At 50.3% G+C, this 24,920-nt stretch overlaps 1 protein-coding gene across 1 annotated transcript; it reads right to left on the bottom strand.

Annotated features, from left to right (window-relative positions):
* Window positions 1–14,199: 14,199 nt before the first annotated feature.
* Window positions 14,200–15,402, bottom strand: LOC144822901 (uncharacterized). Its single transcript, XM_078680913.1, has one exon. The coding sequence runs from the start codon at window positions 15,400–15,402 to the stop codon at window positions 14,200–14,202; it is 1,203 nt and encodes a 400-aa protein (XP_078537039.1).
* Window positions 15,403–24,920: the final 9,518 nt, after the last annotated feature.

Genomic DNA, 24,920 nt, shown 5'->3' with positions numbered 1-24,920 from the left:
TAACACCTCATAGAGAAATGTGAGTGCATAATTCCAAGCGGCCCGATTCTTCTTGACTTGACAATGAGCCTCTTATTTCCCAACTAACAGATTTCATGCTACAGTCTTGAATCAGACGTCTCTTCCTACCCAAGGGGCACAGTCCTTACGATAGGAGGGTAAGAATATTATCCCTCGCAGCATAAGGATATGTGCGTCACAGTGCGCACATATCACTATATCTGCAGCTGTATGTGCATGTGTGCCAGTTGTGTATATATGTTTTTTGTTTGATAATCAACTTTATTGGATTTATAACAACAGGAAAAATTAATTGGTTGCAGCTCAATAATCATTGGAAGGAACATGTCAGGACTGATTGCCGACAAGGAGAGGGGCGGTCCATCAGGGTATAGCACAGCAGTCCATAAAGTAATTATAGTTATACCTGGATTAAAAGGAAGACAGATCATCATGGTGGCATCATATTAAACCATTTACCCCACGCTTTGCTAAATAACTCAGGACATCCCCGGGCTTCAAAGAGGGCTTCCTCCTGGATCCCTCACCAGTCCACTCCCCTCCTCCATCTCTGCACAGTAGGTGCCTTGGCCTGGGACCAGTGCGCTGATATGTCTCTCTTGGCCACCGCCGCAGCTGCCCCCAAAAGGCGCTTGTCCATCCTAGAGCCATCCAAGCCATCAAACACCCCCAGCAGTATACGCATTGGATCATGGGGAACCTCCCACCCCAGGGCCTGCATAAGCTCAAGCTCCACCCCCCTCCAAAACGGCACCGGACAGCACCATACCATGTGATAAAAATCAGCAGGGGCAAAGGCACATCGTGCGCATGCTGGAGAGGGCTTCAACCTGGCCTGGAATAGACGTGCCGGGGCGACGTATGCCACATGAAGGTAATACAGTTGGACCAGGCGCTACTTGGAGGATGTGGTCAGGGTTTTGGGCGCCATGAGGGCATCCCTCCAATCCGCCTCCTCTAGGGGTCCCAGCCAACTGTCCCACCAAGCCCTGAGCCGATCTAGAGAAGCGGGACCATTATTTACCAGGGACCGGTATATGCGGGACACTCCCCCTCTACCTAGGTTCCCCATCATCACCTGAGCCTCCAGCGGGCTGAACTCTGGAAGGGAGACAGGAGGTGAGACATGCGTATAGAGGGCATGTCTAAGTTGCAGGTATCTATAGAGTTGGGAGTGAGGAAGGGCGTGGCGTTGCTACAGGACCCCCACCCAAACATCTCCGAGCACTGAAACTCCAATGAGGTCCCACCATCGGAACCCCTGCAGGGACGAGACCGCCCGCATCCAGGACCCATGCCAAAGTGGCGTCTGTCAAGTGAGTTTCCGGTCCCTCCTCACGTGACGTAGGGCCATGCGCCAGGCCAGAAACACTGTCCTGGTGACCTGGTGCCTGTGGCACTGGACTACCGTATAAAAGTGCCTGGACCTGCGTGAAGTCTGACATACTGAGTTCCACGCAATAGGCAGGGTTGGACCAGCCGCCCGCATACCAGTCGTGGATGACGATGAGTTTCGTGATCAGGTAGTAAAGGTGGAGATTGGTCACCCCCATACCCTCCGTCAAAGGGGGGAATACGACAGTGTGCCAGGGATAAGCGTGGTCTCCCGCCTCCCAGAGAAACCGGGCGAGGACGCCGTCAAGCTCGCGACACCAACTACTCGTAAGATGGATAGTAATGTTCTGCAATATGTAAAGGAAACGGGGGAGGACCATCATTTTGAAGAGCGCGCTTCTGCCCAGGGCGTTTAGGGAGAGGGTCTGCCATCTCTTGAGATCCGCCTACATCCTGACGACCAGAGGCGTAACATTCAAGGCCCACTCAAGCTCCGGTAGAAGAGCTACCCAGACGCCAAGGTATTTGACCGAATGTCTCCTAAGGGGGATATCCGACTGCCAGTCATAGCACTCTCTGGAGGGATGCAGTGGGACCAGAGTGGACTTCGCCGGGTTAAGGCGAAGCCCAGAGACCCGCTCAAAATTGGAAAGGACCTTCAGGCACCTGGGGCCAGAGCTTTCGAAATATAGCAGTACGTCGTCTGCATATAGTGCTATCTTGTCCACTTGGCTCGAGTCCCTGGCCCAACCCCGGATAAGTGGGTCCTGCCGGATGAGCGCCGCCAGGGGCTCCATTGCTAACGCGAACAAGAGTGGTGAGAGGGGGCACCCATGACGCGTGCTCCTCCGGATCGGGAAGGCCTCAGAGAGATCTCCGTTAATGAGTACACGGGCTCTGGAATTAGTGTAGAGAACTTTAATCGGATGGAGGAACGAGGGACCAAAACCCATCCTGTCCAGCACATCCTGCAGGTAATCCCAATTCACCGTATCAAAGGCCTTCTCGAAGTCTATAAAAAGCAGTGCTAGGTACGGGGTTAGCCGATCACGGTGGGCCAGAGCCAGGAGAAGACGACGGATGCAGTGGCAAGTGCCCATAGCCGGCATGAACCCGCACCGGTCGGGGTGGAACAGGTCTTGCAGGAGGGGTCAGAGTCTCTGAGCCAAGACAGTGGCGAAGAGCTTGATCTCCGTGTTGATGAGACTACTTGCTACTTTCCCCTGAGGGGGAAGCCTGGGGCGTTTCTCTACTATCCCTCTAATTTTCTCACACTGGGCTGATTACATCGTAAGTTTTTTAACGCTGTATATATTTTAATGGTGCAGTTTTAGCTACCTACCTACTTTGCCGATCCTTGTGGCCGAGACTTGCATCGCTCCAAGGCTCCCGGTATTTAGATCTCCCTCCCGGCGCAGCCGATTGAGGCGCTGACGCCGGGTGTCAGAGGGCTAACCGCCATCTTAGGGGGAGGCAGGGTAGCGGTCCAGCTCTTGGACGCCTCCCGCCCTCCCTGATTATTTAAGACGCTAAAATCCGCTCACATGCAGACTACTTGCTACTTTCCCCTGAGGCGGAAGCCGGGGGCGTTTCTCTACTATCCCTCTAATTTTCTCACACTGGGCTGATTACATCGTAAGTTTTTTAACGCTATATATATTTTAATGGTGCAGTTTTAGCTACCTACCTACTTTGCCGATCCTTGTGGCCGAGATTTGCATCGCTCCAAGGCTCCCGGTATTTAAATCTCCCTCCCGGCGCAGCCGATTGAGGCGCTGACGCGGGGTGTCAGAGGGCTAACCGCCATCTTAGGGGGAAGCAGGGTAGCGGTCCAGCTCTTGGACGCCTCCCGCCCTCCCTGATTATTTAGGACGCTAAAATCCGCTCACACGCAGACTACTTGCTACTTTCCCCTGAGGCGGAAGCCGGGGCGTTTCTCTACTATCCCTCTAATTTTCTCACACTGGGCTGATTACATCGTAAGTTTTTTAACGCTGTATATATTTTAATGGTGCAGTTTTAGATACCTACCTACTTTGCCGATCCTTGTGGCCGAGATTTGCATCGCTCCAAGGCTCCCAGTATTTAGATCTCCCTCCCGGCGCAGCCGATTGAGGCGCTGACGCCGGGTGTCGGAGGGCTAACCGCCATCTTAGGGGGAGGCAGGGTAGCGGTCCAGCTCTTGGACGCCTCCCGCCCTCCCTGATTATTTAAGACGCTAAAATCCGCTCACATGCAGACTACTTGCTACTTTCCCCTGAGGCGGGAGCCGGGGGCGTTTCTCTATTATCCCTCTAATTTTCTCACACTGGGCTGATTACATCGTAAGTTTTTTAACGCTGTATATATTTTAATGGTGCAGTTTTAGCTACCTACCTACTTTGCCGATCCTTGTGGCCGAGATTTGCATCGCTCCAAGGCTCCCGGTATTTAGATCTCCCTCCTGGCGCAGCCGATTGAGGCGCTGACGCCGGGTGTCAGAGGGCTAACCGCTATCTTAGGGGGAGGCAAGGTAGCGGTCCAGCTCTTGGACGCCTCCCGCCCTCCCTGAATATTTAAGACGCTAAAATCCGCTCACATGCAGACTACTTGCTACTTTCCCCTGAGGCGGAAGCCGGGGGCGTTTCTCTACTATCCCTCTAATTTTCTCACACTGGGCTGATTACATCGTAAGTTTTTTAACGCAGTATATATTTTAATGGTGCAGTTTTAGCTACCTACCTACTTTGCCGATCCTTGTGGCCGAGATTTGCATCGCTCCAAGGCTCCCGGTATTTAGATCTCCCTCCCGGCGCAGCCGATTGAGGCGCTGATGCCGGGTGTCAGAGGGCTAACCGCCATCCTAGGGGGAGGCAGGGTAGCGGTCCAGCTCTTGGACGCCTCCCGCCCTCCCTGATTATTTAAGACGCTAAAATCCGCTCACACGCAGACTACTTGCTACTTTCCCCTGAGGCGGAAGCCAGGGGCGTTTCTCTACTATCCCTCTAATTTTCTCACACTGGGCTGATTACATCGTAAGTTTTTTAACGTTGTATATATTTTAATGGTGCAGTTTTAGCTACCTACCTACTTTGCCGATCCTTGTGGCCGAGATTTGCATCGCTCCAAGGCTCCCGGTATTTAGATCTCCCTCCCGGCGCAGCCGATTGAGGCGCTGACGCCGGGTGTCAGAGGGCTAACCGCCATCTTAGAGGGAGGCAGGGTAGCGGTCCAGCTCTTGGACGCCACCCAACCTCCTCCAGTATGGTTAAAAATAATGGGACAGCGGGCGGGCGCAGCGGGCGCGCCGAAGGCGCACCTAAGGCAAGCCCGTCTGCGTCCGTCCGCGCCGGGCCCGCGACCAGCGCCGGTCCCCCTGCCAATTTCACCTACAACAGACAGATCCACTGGACTAGAACCCAACTCCTCGAGCTGAGACGGGGTACTTGTGCGCCAGCTGCTCGCTGCTGCCCATTTAGCCTAGAGGGCCATCCTTTCAAGTGCTCACTCTGTGAGCTCACTCTCACTCCATGGTTGAAACGCTCCCCCAGTACTCGAATCCGGCTAACTGCCCGAGCCTCCCTCGGCTGCTTTGATCAATTGCCGGTCCCTTCCTCGTCATGCTATTGAGATCTGGATGTCACTCGACACCCACACCTGGGATATCCTATTTCTCACGGAGACTTGGATTAAAGACACCTCGAAACCTGACATTCACTTAGCCATTCCCTCAGGGTACCGATTGGCGGGTATTAATCGAGATAACGCTAAAACCGGAGGTGGTCTTGCCGTCATCCTAAAATCACACCTTAATTTGACTTTTAAGAAATTAACCAATATTGGGCTTATTGAAGCCATGTACTTCACGATCCTAGATTCGGCGACTACGATTTTGGCTGGCATCTTAGTATACAACCCCCCTAATGCCTTAGCTTCATCATTAACTACCGTTTTGCACATGATAGCGGATCTCTCCCTCAGACATGCACACTTTACTGTGTTAGGAGATTTTAACCTTCATGTTGATAATCCCTCTTGTTCACAAGCTTGCCACTTAATAGAGACCTTGCAAGGACTTACCTTGCCCCAAGTAGTCCAGGGCCCTACCCACATAGCAGGTCACACTCTTGACTTGATATTTACGAATCATCCTGGTATCTCTATGCTTCCCCCACTTCCCCTTACCTGGTCGGATCATTACCTACTTCCTTTTGATCTTACTCATCCCTCAATACCCATTTCCTCTACGCTTGATAGGGAACGGGGGAGAAAATGGCATAAAGTCACTCGTGATGCCGTTGATCCTCTATTTTCTTATCAGTTTGACCCTTTCTCTAAGGACCTGAACGAAGAAGTGGCGAAATACAACTCCTCTCTTTTAGCTGCTATTGATGCCATTACCCCATTAAAATCTATTACCTCCACTAGATCTAGGCCCTCTGCCCCTTGGTTCGCCCCCGCCTTGAGAGAGGAAAAGAGCCGCTGTAAACAGTTGGAACGCAAATGGCGACAGACATATGATCCTGAGTCGAAATTGACTTACAAGACAGCCCTAAAAAAAATTCAAAAATTAAAACGATCCACTATGAGAGATTTCTTTACCCAGCAAATTAAGAATGCTGAGAACTCTACTAAAATACTTTTTAAGATTGTTAAGGATTTTGTTAACCCACCCGCCATGATGGTTCAGAGTTCTCCTAGCCAGGCACTTTGCAATGGGCTATCTGATTTTTTTCAGGATAAAATCATTCATTTAACCTCTTCATTTAATCCTGTTCTGGCCTCTCCTCCGATCAGTGACCCGGACTCTCAGAAAGTTTCGTTGAATTCTTTTAAAGAGCTTACTACTGAGGCTGCCTTAAGTCTACTTGTCCAATGCAAATCTGGGTCTCCGCTAGACCCGGTTCCTGCCAAGGTGATGGGCAATCTTGCTCCTTTATTGATTAGCCCACTCCTTTCTATCTGGAACGCTTTGTTATGTACAGGTCAATTTCCCATGGCATGGAAACAGGCAATGTTAGTCCCGATTTTGAAGAAAACTGATGCGGACCCCTTGCAATTCTGTAACTACCGTCCAATCTCCCTCCTCCCTAAGCCAGCTAAAATCCTGGAAAAGGTTGCCCAGAAACAGCTGGCAGACTACCTGGAAGCCAACCAACTGTTACACGACTCGCAGTCTGGATTCAGAACATGCTTTAGTACCGAGACCGCTCTTTTAGAGGTGTCGGAGACAATTCGTGAGTGTGTGGATAGGGGCGAGGAGGCCAGGTTGGTCCTCCTCGACCTATCTGCCGCTTTCGACACGGTATCGCATGAGATACTGTTGGATCGGTTAGGTCAGATGGGAATTGGAGGTACCGTGTTGACCTGGATTAGATCTTTCCTTACAGGGCGGACTCAGAAGGTCTTTCTTCGACCTTTTGAATCGGAGGGTAAACCTCTTTTTTGCAGAGTGCCTCAGGGCTCTGCTTTGAGCCCTTTGTTCTTCAATGTCTATCTCGCTCCGCTGGCTGAGGTGGTGTAATCTTGGGGAGTCAGAGTGATCTCCTACGCTGATGATACTCAGCTTGTGTTTTCATTTAGAGATCACTCTGACACCAATTTCATCAATGTTCGCCACTGCCTCAGCAAAATCTGCTCCTGGATGACCTCTAATCACCTTAAACTGAATACCGATAAAACTGAGGTTTTATTTTTCAACCAGAAAACCGCACTGCCTGCCATCCAGTGGTGGCCAACTGTACTTAATCCTCCGCCGGTTCCAGTCCAGACAGCTCAAAATTTGGGCTTTCAATTTGATAATGCATTATCTTGCAAATCACAAATTAATAAGGTCACTGCAGCCTGCTTCGGCAAACTGCGCATGATCAGGAAGATCTTTCCATACCTCCCATTGGATTCCCGCAAAACCATTGTCCATGCCCTGATTACATCTCATCTAGATTATGCCAACAGTCTCTATGCGGGCGCCCCCTTGTACCAAATTGAACGCTTGCAAATTGTTCAAAATGCCGCAGCAAGACTGATTGGCAACATTCCTTTTCGTCAATCGGTTGCATCATATCGGAAGAAGTTGCACTGGCTTCCCATTGCCCGTCGCATCCAGTTTAAGGCTCTGAATTTTGCTTTCCGTGCCCTCACGGGTTAGGCCCAGGATATTTGAGAAAGAGACTTATACTGTCCCAGTCTGCCAGGTCTCCGAGATCGAACAGCCTACTCCTCCTCGTGGTGCCCAGATTCCGTCGTACCAGAAGTGGTGGCAGAGCGTTAGGCGTAGTAACAGCCAAACTTTGGAACACCCTTCCACTGGATCTTAGGTTTGTTGAGTCTGAACCATTGTTCCGAAGTAAACTGAAAACTTGGTTGTTCACTATCTCATAAGTAGCTTATTTCTTTCTAGCTTGCAGTCTATAGCGCCGGGACACCCCCGTTGGAGGTAGCCGTGCGCTTTATAAACTTCTTAAGTAAATAAATAATAAATGAGTGAGATCGGGCAGTAGTCCGCACAGCTCAAGGAGGGCGGCTGCGTCTTTGGAATAACCACTATTGTGGCCACATCCGACTCAGGTGGGAATGTTCCAGGCTCCGCCACATGACGGAAGGGGTCCAGCAAATGGGGGGCCAAGATATCCCGAAAGGCCGCATAGCACTCCTGAGGGTACCCATCAGGACCAGGCGTTTTACAGGGGTGTAAGAGCGAGATGGCGCCCTGGATTTCCTCCAGGGTGAAAGGGCGGTCCAGAGCTTCTGCAGCCTCCTGAGAGAGACAAGGCAATCGGGTACCAGTCCCATCCAGCAGATCAGCCAGAGGAGCGCCCAGGGGACGATCAGTGTAGAGGTGCGCATAAAAGGTAGCAAACGTTCGCGCGATGGCTGCGGACGTCACTTGGAGGGCTCCAGTGTTGGAACGGACCTCGGGAATAATACGATTGACTTTGGGATAGGACACAAGGTTGTGGAGGAGCTTACCGTTCTTATCCCCCCACCCATAAACGCGAGCAACCGACGAGCGCCAGAGCATCTTGGCTGACTCCAACGAGATCCGGCGGATCTCCTCACAAACTGCTGCCAGTTGCCGTGAAGAATCCCCCCGATTCCAGCTGTGCAAGCTGGGCCGTCTGCTCCGATCGCTTTGTGTGGACCAACCCTCTGGCCACTCCTCGGACAACGGTCTTGCCAGCCTCCCACAGCGTCCCTGGCGAGGGAACCGAGACCGCATTGGTGGAAAAATAGTGACGCTGCTCCTGACCAAGTGATTCCACTAACTCCGAGGCCTGCAAGAACCAGGCGTTCAGCCGCCAAATCGCTCGCGGACCCGTCGGAGGAAATCCTAGCCAGAGGGAGACGGGAGAGTGGTCAGAGATTCCCCTGGGCAGGATCGCAGCACAAGAAACCAGCTGGCAGTCTGTGGCCAGCATCAGGAGAAGGTCAATGCGGGAGTGAGTATGGTGGGCTGCCGACGTGTGGGTGTAAAGATCCCCACGGGGGTTCCAAACCCGCCACACATCGCAGAGACCCAGGGCTGAGGACCAGCTTGATAGGATCTTAGCGGAGGTGACACGGGCCTTGGACAGGGTCCCCGTCGTATCACGCAGGGGCTACAGAATGGCGTTGAAATCTCCCCCAACCACCGTAAGTCCCTGCGGGAGGGAGGAGATCACTTGTGTAAGATGATGAAGTGTCAGAGGCAGGAGTGCAGGGGGAATGAAAATGCTTAGGAGGCTCAAGGGGTGTCCTTCTATGGTGCCCGAGACTACCACATAGGAGCCCTGCACATCTGTCTCGGCGGTAGCCAGGGTAAAGGGAAGGCCTTTCCTAAGTAAAATAGCCACCCCTTGGAGCCCCTTGTGAAGCCGGAGTGCCAGACCCTGTTGAAGCTGTAGTGGGCTAGGAAGTTGCATTGGGTACCTAGTAGGTGGGTCTCTTGAAGGAAGAGAATGTCCGGTGTGTGGCGGTGAGCAGCACGGAGGACATCCATACGCTTGATGTGGTCTAAGAGGCCATTAACATTCCAGGAAAGAATGTGGATAGGTCTAGTGAGAGTGTGCGTCATCGGAGGAAATGGAATGGGGAGGGACGGATAGCTACATGGGACCACGCCCAGCCGGAGGAGGGTACCCACCCAGATGCAGGCTCAGAAAAGGGGCCATGGAAATTGGTGATCTGCTCGTCAACTGTGAAAGCCAAGGGAGGAGGAAGCACGACTGCCAACGGCTGCCCCCGATAGCGGCCCGTTGGCGGCCAAAAATAACAAACTGGTGGAGGATGTGATCTGCGTGTCAGCTGTGGAGCTACCTGCGAGACATAGCTACCAAGGAGAACTGCAACCAGCGGCCCGTAGGCGGCTAAACAAAACAAATTTCCGAGAAACCACGGTCTCCCGTCCCTCCAGTCCCACCCAACTCCCCCACCCTACGCTCCTGAAGTGTAAGCATCTGTCGCCCCAAAACCCCAACAACTAACTACCCCATCAAGAGGTGATACGCTACTCTAAAACGATTAGCAACAGGAAACCAGGAGCATGGCTGTGGAGGACCCCCCTCCATATATACAGGTGAATGCCCACATTAACAAAACATGGAATGGATAGCAAAAAGTTACAGAATGGTACAGGTTCAGGATGACAATGTGAAGGTAATCCCTGGCCGGGTCAGGCCTCGAAGGGGGAGTGGAGGTAAGCAACCCGCAAACGGATCACACCCCCTCCTCCCCACCAGAGCCACGGATCACAGGGCTTCCAGACAGGTCCGAGTCCGACATGGCCCTCCATCGAGTGACTTCTGGTCATGGGGCGCTACCCATGTCGATAAGTGAAGACACCAGGGCCAGGGAAGAAGCCCCCTGGCTCGAGGTCTGAAACGGGGAGTGTCGGGACTGTGCCCCCGGTGACTGAGAGTTCCCCCCCCGGTGGTTGCCTCATCTTCTGGATCCAGTGCGGCGCCGCTGCGCCTTGGGTGTCTCTTGGCCGGGTTGGAGCGCTGTTTTCCGGACAGGGGAGGGGGCCGTATGAGGTAGGAGGGGCCGCTCCTCCCTAAGCCAGGTCCATGCCGCCTGCGGGGTGTCAAAGAAGAAAGTCTTGTCCTGGAAAAACACCTTAAGGCGAGCCGGGAAAAGGAGTCAGTAGCGGAGGCCCATGGTCCTGAGTTTCTGTTTGACCTTGTCATAAGACCGGCGTTGAGTTTGCACCTCTCTGGAGTAATCCGGGAAGACCATAATTTTGGAGTTTTGGAAGTGCAGTGGACCTAGCGCCCTGGCGGCCTCCAGGATTTCGTCCCTGTCTCCGAAATGAAAGATACGGACGATAATGGGGCGAGCGGGAGCTCCAGTAGGGGGTTTGGGAGCAAGGGAGCGGTGAGCACGTTCCACCGTAAAACAAGGGGGAAAGTTTCTCTTTGGGGATCCAAGACCGGACCCATGCCTCGATGAATACGTCAGTACGTCCCTTCTCCACTCCCTCCGGAAAACCCAGGAGGCGCAGGTTGTTTCTCCAGGCCCTATTTTCTGCGTCCTTGGCCCTTTGATGCAGCTCCACGTTCTGCGCCTACCGGCGGGCCACTTGGGTTTTGAGAGTGCCCACGTCGTTCTCTACATTGGAAAGACGAAACTCCGCCTCTGTAATGCGGGCCGTGGCATTACGAAGGTCTTGTCGAATCAGTGCCACATCGACCCGCACCTCCCCTATCTTGGTTTCCACCGAGGCCTGTGAGGCTCTGATCGCCTGCAGGATAGCGGAGAGGTCGCCTCCGGCTGCCCGAGGAGCGGCCACGGACTCGACCGCTGGGTCGCGATCAGGCTTGGTGTATTGGTCCATTCTTGTTTGGGTGGAGGAGGTGGTGGCCTGAACAGCGCGGTTTCTTCCCATGGTCCCAAAGAGGCAGGTGAAGGTACTTAACGGGGGGGAAGGGGGGGACGCACCGGCGCCGCCGTCGCAACCCCCCGCCACCCGGTATGGTGGCTGATTCTCCTCCCACTTCCCTACAGCGAAGGGGGCAGCCGCTTCCAAGGAAACCCCACTCCACGTGGCAATGGCGGCCTTCGGGACCACCCCGGTGGGTTCACAGCCCCCGGGCCTCCCACAGGCCGCAACCGCTAGGTCCTAGGCCTCCAAGGGAGAGGAAGGGGGGACAGGCACACACGTGCGCCACCCGACACAACAGCCGATCTGCCTCCACCCCCAGCTGTAGTGCACCCCACGGCCTGCAGCTACTGGATGAAGAAGGGCTTCCAGACCGCGGGGTCAAGGCGGACCAGGAAGCCTGCCGCGCCCCCAGAGTCGGGCACCTCGTCTCCCCGGCCCCAAGGCAGGCAATGAAGATGGGCCACGTTATTACAGTCCCTGCCCCAGCAGCCGAATGCCTCCACCGCTGTTAGGAAAGCCCCGGGCCAGCTACCTCCCCCCATCGCGGGTCTCTCAACACCCGTCTCCCCCGCACCCCCCAAGGCAACGGGGGATGCGAAGAGTCACTGCAGGTCGGGGGGGGAAGAGCGCTCCAGCGGGGGCAGATATTGAGGCCCGATAGGGGGGCCTACGCCGGACCCAGAGCCAGGCCACGCCCCAGGGCAGTCCGACCGGCCCGTCAGTTCCACAACATTCAAGCCCGCCTTTGGCCGCGTCCGCAGCCCCACCAGCCCGCGTCGCTGCGGCCCGACCCGGCCACCGAGGGGTTCATGGGAACGGGGGCTCACACATCAAAACCCCCACCTCCTCACCAACTACAGCGCCGGACGCCTCAGGTTTCAGGTCTCTCCACAACCACTCCGTCAGCCCAGTCAACTGGGGCTCAGTGATCGCTCCAGGGTCCCAAGGCGGCTAGGCTCGGGCCCGTCTTCCCGGGCCAGTCCAGGTTTAGACGCAGCTCGGCGATCAGGAGACGCCACGCCCAGCGCCGCCCAGCCGCACTCTCCCCCGGGTGTCTCCGTCGCTGAGGGGGCCGCGAGCGCTGCTCCGCTCCCCACGCGCCCTCACCCCTCACTCCAGAGCCGGCCCTCTCTCCTCCACCGGCCCGGGGGCAGAAGGGCAGTCCACACGCCCAGTCCGCCGCAGGGAGGGCAGGGCGGATGATATCAGCCTGGGCTCCCGGCCACGAGGTCAGGCCTAGGAAGCCGCCATTTTGGGAGATGAAGTCCGCCCAGAGGAGAGGGCCGGCAAGGACGGCATAGGCTGCAGGCAGGTCCCCAGAAGGATCAAGGCGATGAAGGTAGGGTTCAGGATGCGATCCTGGGACTCTGGGGCATCAATGGCTGGAGAAAGTGGGCCGATGCGAGGCGGATGACGGAGGGGGTCCAGGGCACTCTTAGAGTGCGACCGCCATCCTGACGCCTCAAGCCACGCCCCCGTATGTATGTTTTTAATAGCACTTAAATGCATGTCATTCAGTCTTTACTGAGGAATGAGTAACACCATGCAATTTGGGAGTTCGATATTGCACCTCTGTATTGCTTTGCCCACTTGCGTATTAATATCGTAGGCAAAGGCAATAAGTCACTGAAGCTAATAAATTCTTAGGCACCGAGTGAAAGGCAATAAACGATGAATACACCACACTATATACATAAATATGAAACTGTGAATACAGGTATATAAACAGTTAATGTACAAAGCACCTCACCAGATTTATTTATTCCTATTATTTAATGGTTTTATAAAGCGCGTAGTAACTCGATGAGCATCCCAGCGCTGACCTGTTTCTCCAGGGGGTTTCAGCCGTCTAGACGAAATTATGTTTGTGGGAAAAGGAGAGTTTTTAAGGATTTCCTGAACTGGAGGTAATTTGATTCTTTCCTCAGACTTCGTGGTAGGCAGTTCCAATGTTTGGCCGTGTGGACCGAGAAACGACGGCCACCGGTTTTGGCTTTCTTGACTTTGGGGACTGAGATAAGGTTTTCTCCATTGGACCGGAGATCTCTTTCCACTTTATAGGGGATTAAGAGTTCCTTGAGAAGGGGGGGGCCGTTGTTGTTGAGGGTTTTATGGGCCAAGCAGAGGGCCTTGAAGACGACTCTTTCTCTGATTGGAAGCCAATGCAGAGATTTGAGAGCTGGCTTGGCAGAGGATCTTGCAGGTGTGCCCGTGAGTAGACGGGCGGCGGCGTTTTGGACTTTCTGCAACGTGTTAAGGGTGGCTTCAGGAGCTCCCAGGTAGATGGCGTTACAGTAGTCCAATCTCGCTAGAATTAGGCCCTGAATAAGGAGATTCATTTGCAGCACCGGAGACTTCAACATCCCTGGGCCAAGCACTGAACACCAAGTCGGGAACCCGTAGACCGGGGCTCAGGGAGTAATCTCTTCGGGCACCAAAGTTGTCACGCCGAGTGCGTCCACTCCAAGACTAAGTTCCTGAGCTCCACCCCACAGACACCGCTTTTTATAGTTTAAATCAACCTGTTTGAGAAGCCTCTAGCAGGCGCTCTCGCCCATCTATTCACAGGTGCTGGCCCCCATCTTTGCATCAAACCCGCCCAGACAGACCTGGCCAGATTCTGTGTGGGCTGTGCTGAGGCCAAATACATTCCTTTCCCTATTTACGGCCTTGGAGCTCTGTACGGCCATCCTCCCTATGTCCTAGAGATAAGTATGGAATGCATGAAAAATACTCGAAGGTACACCATAACCTCACGAAGCATCCTCATGAGATGCCTCGCACCCATTTGTACTGGTTTATGTGAAAAACATGTTTATGTTACTGCTCAAGTGTAACTGCAGGGCAAGGCAGCACAAAATGGAAGTGCGCTGAAATAAAATGGAAGATCAGAGCATGGCATGGAATCGAGGTCAACATGTAATTTAGCACGTGTAAAATGGCAAATGCAGTACATTCCACCCCTTGACCTTCGATTCACCTATCATACCCTATTGGCCTAAATACTATGGATCTGGAATGAAAAAGGGAGAAAAGATTAGGAATGCATTGAATGCAACAACATAATGAGTTAAAAAAATGCAAATAATGACAATAATAACACCCAAGATATACCTAAGCTGTCCAAAATTAGGCAGCCATCCAAACAACCAATCCCACCATCCTTGGTCAACGTCTTGGGTAACCCCTTTCACTAAATCTTTTAAAGCATTAATATGTACATGGATAGATGTAGAATGATCAGATAAATTGAAACAGCAGAGCCCTTCAAAGTCCTCGCAACCGTGGTTATGTTTTAGCAACAAATAGTCCACAGCTGCCCTATTTTGCAAAACTGCTTTTATCGTTCCTTGAACATCTAATAATAATTCAGCTAAAGCGGCAGAAGTATGATTGAGATTTTTCACTATTAAACAGGCAAGCTTTGCAATTGTCCTGGCATTATAAACGGACAGTCCTGGCACTCCTACAATGGAAAGAGCCAAACTAGTATATTCTGTTCTAGAAAGCAAGTCAATATCGGAGTCACAATCCTCAGGTAATTGAATAGCGGCTCTAGAAGAGCGAATACGTGTAACAGAATGCATGGGAAAAAGCATAAGGCTTAATCGTGATAAGGCACAAGGTCCTCCAGTTATATTAGCTGGTGTGTAAGTGTATGAAATATTACCACACGAGAACATCCATCCTTTAGGTAATTTCACATGGTTAACATGACTAGTGGCTAATACTGTGTGATTACAAACCATATCATTGGTAACACTATTACAAAAACTGTCACGTCGTGACTGACATAATGTTTGTTGATCAGGGGTCAATTGTTTGCTTTTCTCTAGTTTCAATTGGCCACACTTGCCAATTTGGGCAGGGTCACAAGTTAGTTTATAGCAAACATCTCCAGTAGAGATATTGTAAGTAACAATACTCGTCATGTTCCTCCAGAGGCTATCTTTAACCTCTGGGCAAAAGCGACAGTACTCATAAAGACTCAGATGTGTTCGAACATCACTTTCCTCCACTACCCCATCAAAGTTAGTTTGTTTGAAGATGTGTAGGAGCACATGTGCAGGGGTAGGTACGGCGACAAGACAGGTGGATATTATATCAGCTGTACTCTGAAGATTTCTCATACAGAAGTGGGAAGTGTTCAGCACATTCCCGGCCAAGTAGGTCCAGATGTTATCCGGTTGCTGCAACAATGCTGTCATCCGACTCGGGCGGTGGATCCCCTTTGGCATCCCCGGGCCCTCCCGGACGCCTCTGGACACGCCCAAACACCGACCACACCGCGCAAGCATCACAGCGGCAAGTCATTCTGTGATCTAGAAACAGAAAACAAACTGGTATAATCACTCTCGCAAATAACATTTTTTAGCAGGTACATTTTCCCACTTTTCCTGTCCGGGTTTCATGATGACTAGGATATTATCCTTGCACTTAGCAATCAATTCTGCAGGTTCAGGAGGTTTGTTTGGGGACTCCACCCACAATTTCCCGCCTGGGTTCTTGTCAGTAGATCCAAACCCGCCCTTTCCTCGCACAATTAGAAGGGCTGGGGCCGTCCCCTTCATGACATTTCCTCCATAAACCGGCATGATGACGATTTGGACAACGCGGTCACCGGTTGCACAATCAGATCATTGTTACCACTGTTTAATAGGATAACTTTGATCTCCCCCTGGTAATCGGCATCGACCACCCCTCCTAAAACCTGGATGCCTTTAAGGGCAAGCCCAGATCGAGGAGCAATTAGCCCGAAATGCTCTGGGGGAATTTGAACTCCAATTCCTGTCTCAATCAAGGTAATGTCTCGTGGTTGCAATCGATAAAGTTTCAAGGCATGTAAATCAAGACCGGCAGTCTCTGGTGCGGTACGATATGGAGCCAAAGCTCCGGGAGCTGTCTCCCAATACAGAATCGTGTTTGTGGCCACATGGGGCTTAATCTGCAAAGCTGGGGTCAACATGCGCATCAAAGGAGTCTCTGCTTCAGCAAGAGGTCGGTTGTTCAAAATCTGCAATGCATCAGACAAGTGGATCCCTCCACCCCTTCAATGACCCATCAGACAACTTTTTCAACTGCTCTTTCAGCAAACCATTCATTCTCTCAATCAAACCTGCTGCCTGTGGGTAATAGGGTATGTGATAGATCCACTCAATGTTGTGATGCACACAAAAACTTGCACCATCTTTCCTGTAAAGAGGAACCCATTGTCACTTTGGACCTGCAATGGATTTCCGTAGTATAAAATCAACAAATTCAACGTTTTCAGAGTGTTAGACTGGGTTGCTCTCTTGCATAGAAAGGCGATGAGATAGCCAGAATAGGTATCCACCACCGTGTATGCATACTGACATCCTCGACTCATTGGCATCGGCCCAATGAAATCAATTTACCATATTTGCCCTGGCAACTTCCCCCTGCCTAACTGGCCTCTCACTACCTGTGGAACTGGTCTGTGCTGAGTATGCTGACAAACAGGACAGTGAATGATTGCAGTCTTAACCAAATCTAGGGGAATATACATCCCTCTACCTTCAGCCCACCTGCTAGTGGCTCGCTCGCCCAAATATCCACTTTTCTGGTGCGCCCATTTAGCCAGGCCCACCAAATCAGAATCCTGCGTCTCCACCTCAGCTTCATGAATCTTCGCTTCTTTGTCTGCAAAGGAATTGCACCAATGCTCTAGTGAGTCAGTCGAGCAATGAGCATCGACATGATACACTGTAACTGTACTCTGTGACAACAATTCCCAAATTTCCTGCCACAACTCCTTTCCCCAGACCTCCCTGTTGTGAATCATCCAATTGTGAGCATGCCATGTGGGAAGCCAAGTGGCTAACCCATTAGGCGTAGACCATGAATCAGTGTAAATGTGACATGTACCAGGGAGTTCTTGCTTTAACGCCTGGTAAACCGCATACAATTCTGCAAACTGACTACTTCTCCCCTCTCCAGTAGTTGACAACAATTTCTTGGTCACAGGATTATATGATACTGCCTTCCAATGTCTCTTAGTCCCCACATATCTGGCTGAGCCATCTGTAAACCACACATGCTTTTTGTCCTCTGCGGGCAACTCTGAAAAAGGTCCACCCAATTTCACCGCACTTTAGGTACATCTTGCAACATTTCTGCATCTGCTACAGGAGTCTGTGCCACTTGCTCATGCAGCACTGCGGTCCCCTTTGGACCAACTTGTGCTCTGTCTTGTATATACCACTTCCATTTTATGACGCTAGCCTCCTGTGCATGCCCAATCCTGTGTGTCTTGGGGGAGCTCATCACCCATTGCATGATAGGTATCTCAGGTCTCAAAAACACATTGTGCCCTAGGGTCAACTGCTCGGTATGCACCAGAGCCCAATAGCATGCCAACAACTGCTTCTCAAAAGGAGTATACCGCTCTCCAGCATCAGGTAATTTCTTTGTCCAAAACCCTAGGGGCACTTTCTTTCTCCCCTGCTTTTTCCACCGGCTCCAGGTTGCATATTGATCCTGGACAGTTACATTTAAATCAATGCTTCCCTCTCGTATGGGCCATAAATCCAAGGCATGCTGTATAGCCTCCTTCGCTGACTCAAACGCCTTTTGCTGTGCCTCCCCCCACTCAAACTCATGCTTCTTCCGCGTAACCTTGTACAGAGGGGCCAAAATCTGACTCAAATGGGGAATGTGCTGACTCCAAAAACCAAACAATCCAATGAAACGCTGCGCTTCCTTCCTGTTTTTTGGCACTGCAAACTCTTTGATCTTTTGCCTCACTTGTGGCAGCACTTTCCTGTGTCCCTGATGCCACTGAATGCCTAAAAACTTCACACTCTGAGAGGGTCCCTGCACCTTCTCGGGGTTAATCCCCACCCTTTGCTTTGCAAGTGCTCTACCACTCTGTCTAATTGGGCCTGCACGTGTTCTTGGGTCTCTCCTTGAATCAACACATCATCAATGTAATGGCAAAGTTACACTCCAGAAATGATTGACACCTCGTCCAAATGCTCTGCCACCAGCCGGTGACAGATCGTGGGACTATGTAAATACCCCATAGGAAGAGATTGAAACGAGTACTGCCTATCAGCCCATGAGAACGTGAATTGTTCCTGGCACTCAGGGGCAAGTGGAATTGTGAAAAAAGCATTGGCAATATCAAGTGCCGCATACCATGTCCCATTGTGTTTCTGAATTTTCTCAATCAAAGTGATGGTGTCTGGGACCACGGCTGTCAATGGGGGCATATGCTTATTAAGCTCGCGGTAATCAACTGTCATGCGCCAGCTTCCGTCTGGTTTACGCAAGGGCCACACGGGGTTATTCCACGCCGTGGTAATCGGTCTCACCACCCCCGCCTCCACCAAGTCCCGAATGGTTGCAGTAATCTCATCATGTCCCCCTGGAATCCTGTACTGCTTTATGTGAACCACTTTTGTTGCTTGGGGCACCTTCACTGGGGGAATCTTCAAGCGCCCCATCCTCACAGCAGCTACCGAGAAGTACTGCTTTGACGCAAACTGATAGCATCCGTCATCTAAGTATAGGGTCATACCTTTCAGAATGTCAATGCCAATAATGTACTCAGGAATAGGCACAATCAAAAGAGTGTATGCTCTCTTGGGAAGTCTGCCTCTTTTCATCTGAATTACCGTTTGCACTGCTGGTGTCTCCTGTCCTCCCAAACCTGTGATAGTAAAATACTGTCCTTTAAATTTTCGTGGATTGCCATGTATCAATGTGGCCTCCGCTCCCGTGTCTACCAAAGCCCGCACCTCCTGAACATTTCTATTTTTCCAATAGATCTCAACCCTCACATGTGGTCTATTATCTTTGCGAGCCCATCCCTGCACCGGAGCTTGGCCAATTTCCTAATCTAATTTTCGCCTGCGCAGCTCTGCATCTGCCCGGCGCAGGTCCCGGCGCAGATCTGAATACAATGTTGGGTAACCCTCAGGGAACAACTCCTCCTCTTCCCGGTACCCATCTGAATCTGTGCAATCTCGGTCCCAACCTTTCTCTTTTGTCACTCTCACATGAGATTCCCACTCCCTCTCTCTCTCTCCTGACCTGCTTTTTCGGTCTTCTCCTCAGGCTCCAGTTCTCTGCGACTCACTTTCTTGTTATCTTTTCTATTCACATGCCTACTCCCCTCCTTCCTATCCAGTCCACGCTTACGGTACATCTCCCACATGCTTTTCGTCTCAATACCATCAATCTCACTTCTTGACACCCCATCCTTTAACAGTGCTAAAAACATATCACGTCTGGTCACTCGGTTGTTATCAGTACGGGACTCTGGGCGTGAAGCTCTGTCTGGCTTGGCCCATTCCCCAAGCTCTCCCAGCTCACGGACTGCCTTGACTACTTCTCCTATGGTATTGCCGGTTTGATTAATTAACAAAGTCATTACCACAGCTTTGTATGCAGGGGGTGCCAAACGAATGGTTTTGTTCCGCATTGACACAGTCATTAACTGACCCATTAAATTATGCGCCTCACCTAGAAGAACAGCCAGCTTCATCCCTTCCTCCTTAATTCTCTGCGAAGCATCTCTTAGGGTTAACCATGGTTTTTCATTCCCAGGCAAGTCAGAATCTGTGGGGTACTTGTGACCACACCCCCATGCAGCTAGCTGCAACAGGGTAGTTTGGTCATCACCATGGAAGGTCTGAAAATATCCCTGCACAGTGGGATCAGTACTGAGAGTACAAAATTTGGCAGCGTCTCCCTCAGCTAACATGACCCCAGAAGTGCAGTGAATATAGAGGCGCACCATCCAAGCTAATAGCGTCTCACCAGGCTTCTGTCTAAACCTCGCTAAAAGACCACTTATTTCTTGCTGGATAAAATCCTCTAAACTATTTAACATGACTCCATCCGGGTTCCCTGGAGCGATTTGAAGTTTCCGTCTTAGAATGGGCTGTGCTTCCACTCTCTTAGTATTGTTTCCTTCCTCGTCTTTTCCCTCCCCTTGCCAGGGCTGCTCTCCTTCTGAGGATAATTCTGTCGATTCCCAGATGTTGGAGTCCCAATTTGATGGGTCAAAATCTAAGCCTGCTTTGGCAATCGCTAAATGAACCTTCTGTTTACTCACTCGGCCTCTCCTCTTCTTGTATCTGTATTCAGCAACATGGACTGCTGCCCGTTCTGCTATCGTCTGATATGTTTCTAACTTATTCTGACAGGAAAGCATTGTAGAAATATTCTTAGCTTCAACAAGTTGTTTTTCTAAGCTCAACTGTTCCCGCTGCAGAGATAAACATTTGTCAAAAACTTGACGGTAGGCATGCAATAAAACCCAACCTCTGCGACCCACTGTACATAATTCTTTACTTTTCTCCACAGGAACCTTCTGTAAACAATTTAAAACATCTTCTGGCGTTGCTTCACCCAGGCAGTCAAACCAGCTCTCATTTAATCCTGAGCTTTTAGAATACACACGCACCAGCGCGGAGTACGGCGTCGCCTCCCATCCAGGAATTTGCATGGGGACTAACGGAATTTCACTCGGTGCCAAAGAACCAAAACCACCTTTCGTCTTTTTAAACATGTTTCTCCCCGCGTAATTTACGAATCCTGCTACCAACTACGCCAAAATGTATTGCTTTGCCCACTTGCGTATTAATATCAAAGGCAAAGGCAATAAGTCACTGAAGCTAATAAATTCTTAGGCACCGAGTGAAAGGCAATAAACAATGAATACACCACATAAATATGAAACCGTGAATACAGGTATATAATATAAACAGTTAATGTACAAAGCACCTCACCAGATTCATTTGCAGCACCGGAGACTTCAACATCCCTGGGCCAAGCACTGAACACCAAGTCGGGAACCCATAGACCGGGGCTCAGGGAGTAATCTCTTCGGGCACCAAAGTTGTCACGCCGAGTGCGTCCACTCCAAGACTAAGTTCCTGAGCTCCACCCCAAAGACACCGCTTTTTATAGTTTAAATCAACCTGTTTGAGAAGCCTCTAGCAGGCGCTCTCGCCCATCTATTCACAGGTGCTGGCCCCCATCTTTGCATCAGACCCGCCCAGACAGACCTGGCCAGATTCTGTGTGGGCTGTGCTGAGGCCAAATACATTCCTTTCCCTATTTACGGCCTTGGAGCTCTGTACGGCCATCCTCCCTATGTCCTAGAGATAAGTATGGAATGCATGAAAAATACTCGAAGGTACACCATAACCTCACGAGGCATCCTCACGAGATGCCTCGCACCCATTTGTACTGGTTAACGTGAAAAACATGTTTATGTTACTGCTTAAGTGTAACTACAGGACAAGGCAGCACAAAATGGAAGTGCGCTGAAATAAAATGGAAGATTAGAGCATGGCATGGAATCGAGGTCAACATGTAATTTAGCACGTGTAAAATGGCAAATGCAGTACAACCTCAAGCATGTTTTTTTCTCACCAATGTGTAAAAATATACAAAAGTAAAGTTCCTGTGGGAAATCCCAAGGTCTGCCTATTTGTTCTCTTTTCCCCCTCTCTTACAAGTTAGAAGTTTTTAGAAAAATAAGCGCATACGATTTATCCTCTACTATTCCTAGCACTCTCATTACTAGGAGTGTACTGGTCGGTGATCAATTGATACCTGCACCCCGATTCTCCCATACCTTAGTTAGGGGAGGGATAGATTTTTTTCTTTTACTAAACCACCCCCCAGTCCTGATGAAACACCATGGATCCCTCCAGGACCATTAGGTGTGAAACATCTCGACTCACACCACTGGCTCTCACCACTCATTTACAATTTAGATATCGCTTTTAACCTTACCGGGATACCCAGGAATTCAACTCACCCTCTGGGTACCTCCGTGGTATTTTTAACACACTGACTCACTTGTTCCACACCTGCACTCACCATTATGGTGTTCTACTAAAAGATCTCCGGCCAAGAGCCCTCTTGCGGGGCCCATGGGGTACTGCAGCGCCGACCCCACGAGGAGAAAAACACCCAATGATGAAGCATGGTGTTTGAGGGCCCAATTTACTAATAAGGAAGTTCCTCCCCCAGGATAAACTATCCTCCTGTATTATGTCACTACGCCCTTGTGTGCTACATATTTATTCTTGGGAGCAAGAGTGCGGGACCTTTATTGGCTCCCTGTCCCCCTTTATAGTGGTTTTTGTTTTGGTCTGCTAACCCCAGCATGCCACCACCACTGTGAGTGCCAGCCATTCCCAATGAGTAGCAAATTGCAACCTACCGCATGAATATTAATGAGGCAGGTCCCTTGCAACCCATTTGGGAATCGCAAACAGTGTCACAGACACTATTGTACAGCAGGTTTTGTGACTCGCAAATTGCGAGTTGCTAAAAATCGCAATTTACAAGCCGTACACCCTGATGGTAGCACATATGGCCCTTGGTGTCTTTGACTGTTGAGGTGGTGGGAGCGATTCCGCCCTTTCTGGAGCTCAGGAAATTCCCCCTGGCATACAAAGCATGTGAGGCAGGCCTGAGAAGAATTTCCAGGTAAGCCATGTGGGAAGGAGGAATGCAAGATTTCTGGTATCTCCCTGAAATAGTGGTCCCCACCACCATCCTTCCAGCGCTATATAAAAATGGTAAGTTGAAGTCGCCATTGATTCATACATGGCGGGAGATTTTCAAGTATTTGGCGATGGTGGCGAAGGTGGGGATGATTGGTGTTACCCCATCTCTGCCCTCATGGCAAACGTTTCAATGATAGACTTAATTTTGCAAGCTCGTGTTTTGTACAACATACAGACACTTCATAGCTTAGATACGTTCAAACGGCTTCAAGAATGATTTTTCAATTTCAATAAACCTTTGTTTTAATTCTCTGAGAGCCCTGACACCCCTAAATACCCCATAATCTCCCTCCACGGTTACCCCCAAGCCTCTTAAACACTCCACTTCACAAACATTAACGAGCATCGTTATTAATAGTACATTTGACAAGGTACATAGAAGTAAATGTACCTGAGCAGACAGGACAACTGCCTCCACCATGCCTGCTCAACACCACACTAGCACCCCACTATGGCAACAACCTTTTTATTGGACACCATCTCCTATGACATTAAAGTGTCGGACCTGCTTGAACGTTTCAGCAAAATGCCTTGTACTGAAAAGATCATATGGAGGATCAAGATAGACGAATGGTACTATTTGTTTAAAAAGAGTGTAAAATGTTGTTTGTTATAGTCAGCATCTTGCAGTGCGTTTTCCGCGACATGTGACAATTTTGTACGTTACCCTCCACATAGCAAAAACGAATAAGTAAGTGTATACATGCAATGCACTGATGAAGCACAAATTAAGGAAGGGATCGCTTGCTTTTAGGAACTACGGCCCTATTTTACGATTTACTTGTCACCCCCATCATGGTAACGTCAGGGACACATTAAAAAAATCTCTGACTTGTGCATATGATTTGTGAGCTTGTTAAGTTTCAAAGGCGACATCGACTGCAGATATTAAAGCAATTCTCTTAAGCCATTCTAGAATGTTTCTTTGTTTGTTGGCAGCCATGGTTTTCGATGCATTGCGATAACGTTCGCGAATGCCCCCTTTAATCAACTCTGAAGGATTATATAAAAACAACAAATAGAATAAATGTTATCACACAAAAATTCTGGAAAAACATTTAAATGTAACTTTCACCTATTGCACATAACATGTAGCTCTTTAGATGTGAAAGGATAATTGACCTTCAAAAATTTGCAAACAAAAAGGAACGTTACCTTGGTTACAGCATTAAAAAGAACACTCTCAAGTGACAATGAGCAGGTAAAACATGCTTCTTGTATTTTTTTTTTTTAAAGATCTTTTATTGTAATAAAACAAAAAAAATAACATTAGCATTGGGTGAACAACAATTGGCATCATTGTGAGGTGTTGGTTGTCATTCATATAAATGCAACAATTACACACTTATGGAATTCGGGACAAAGGGAAGCCGGTTCTACTTCCCTTTGTCGCCTCGGGGGCGTACACAAATCTCCGCGATAACTGTTCCATGCTCCCCATATCTTCCCCCTTTTCTCTGGACAACCCCTGGCCACAAACACTGCCCTCTCCCTGAACATACACTTATCCAGATCTTCAACCAATTTAGTAATCCGGGGCGGCTGGCTGGCCCCCACAGCTGAGCAATGTTTCATTTTGCCACCATGTACGCCAACGTCACCCACTGTTTCAAATACCCATTCAAGTCCGTGGGTTCCCATACATTCAACAGACACCTCCGGGCCTCCGGTCGTATCTCCTCCCCCAGTACCTCTTTAATCTTATCGTGTGTCGCCGCCCAGTAGGTATGTATCTCCTCACAGTGGCATATAATATGTATGAAAGTGCCAATCTATCGACACCATCTCCTACAGTCACCACTTATTGCACGTCCCATGTGCACCAGCCTAGGTCCTGTGATATATGACTGGTGTAAAATCTTAAGCTCCACCAGTCTGAGCCTCATGTGAATTGCGACCACTTTGGGGGAGGAGACCGCCTCTACCCAGTCTTCGTCGCCTAACTCCAGTCCATCAGCTCTCACCCCCCCTATGGGTCCTCCATATTATTTACGAGCTTCCTATAGATCAAGGAGATAGTCTTCTCCGGCAGGTGACCATCTAGCACACGATCCACAAGAGGAGAGGCCTCCGGGAGGTCTGCATCAACGGGGCCATGAGCGAGAAGGGCGTGCCTAATTTGCCAGTAACGGAAGTGTTCAGTAACGCTTAAGCTGTACTGCTTCTGTAAA

The sequence above is a fragment of the Lissotriton helveticus genome, chromosome 3_1 (assembly GCF_964261635.1).
Source record: "Lissotriton helveticus chromosome 3_1, aLisHel1.1, whole genome shotgun sequence".
Lineage (NCBI taxonomy): Eukaryota > Metazoa > Chordata > Amphibia > Caudata > Salamandridae > Lissotriton > Lissotriton helveticus.
This window is presented reverse-complemented; position numbering and strand designations above follow the sequence as displayed.

What these genes read in the sequence shown, in the direction of transcription:
- LOC144822901 (XM_078680913.1), bottom strand. Translation starts at nt 15,402, where the DNA reads ATGACAGCATTGTTGCAGCAACCGGATAACATCTGGACCTACTTGGCC.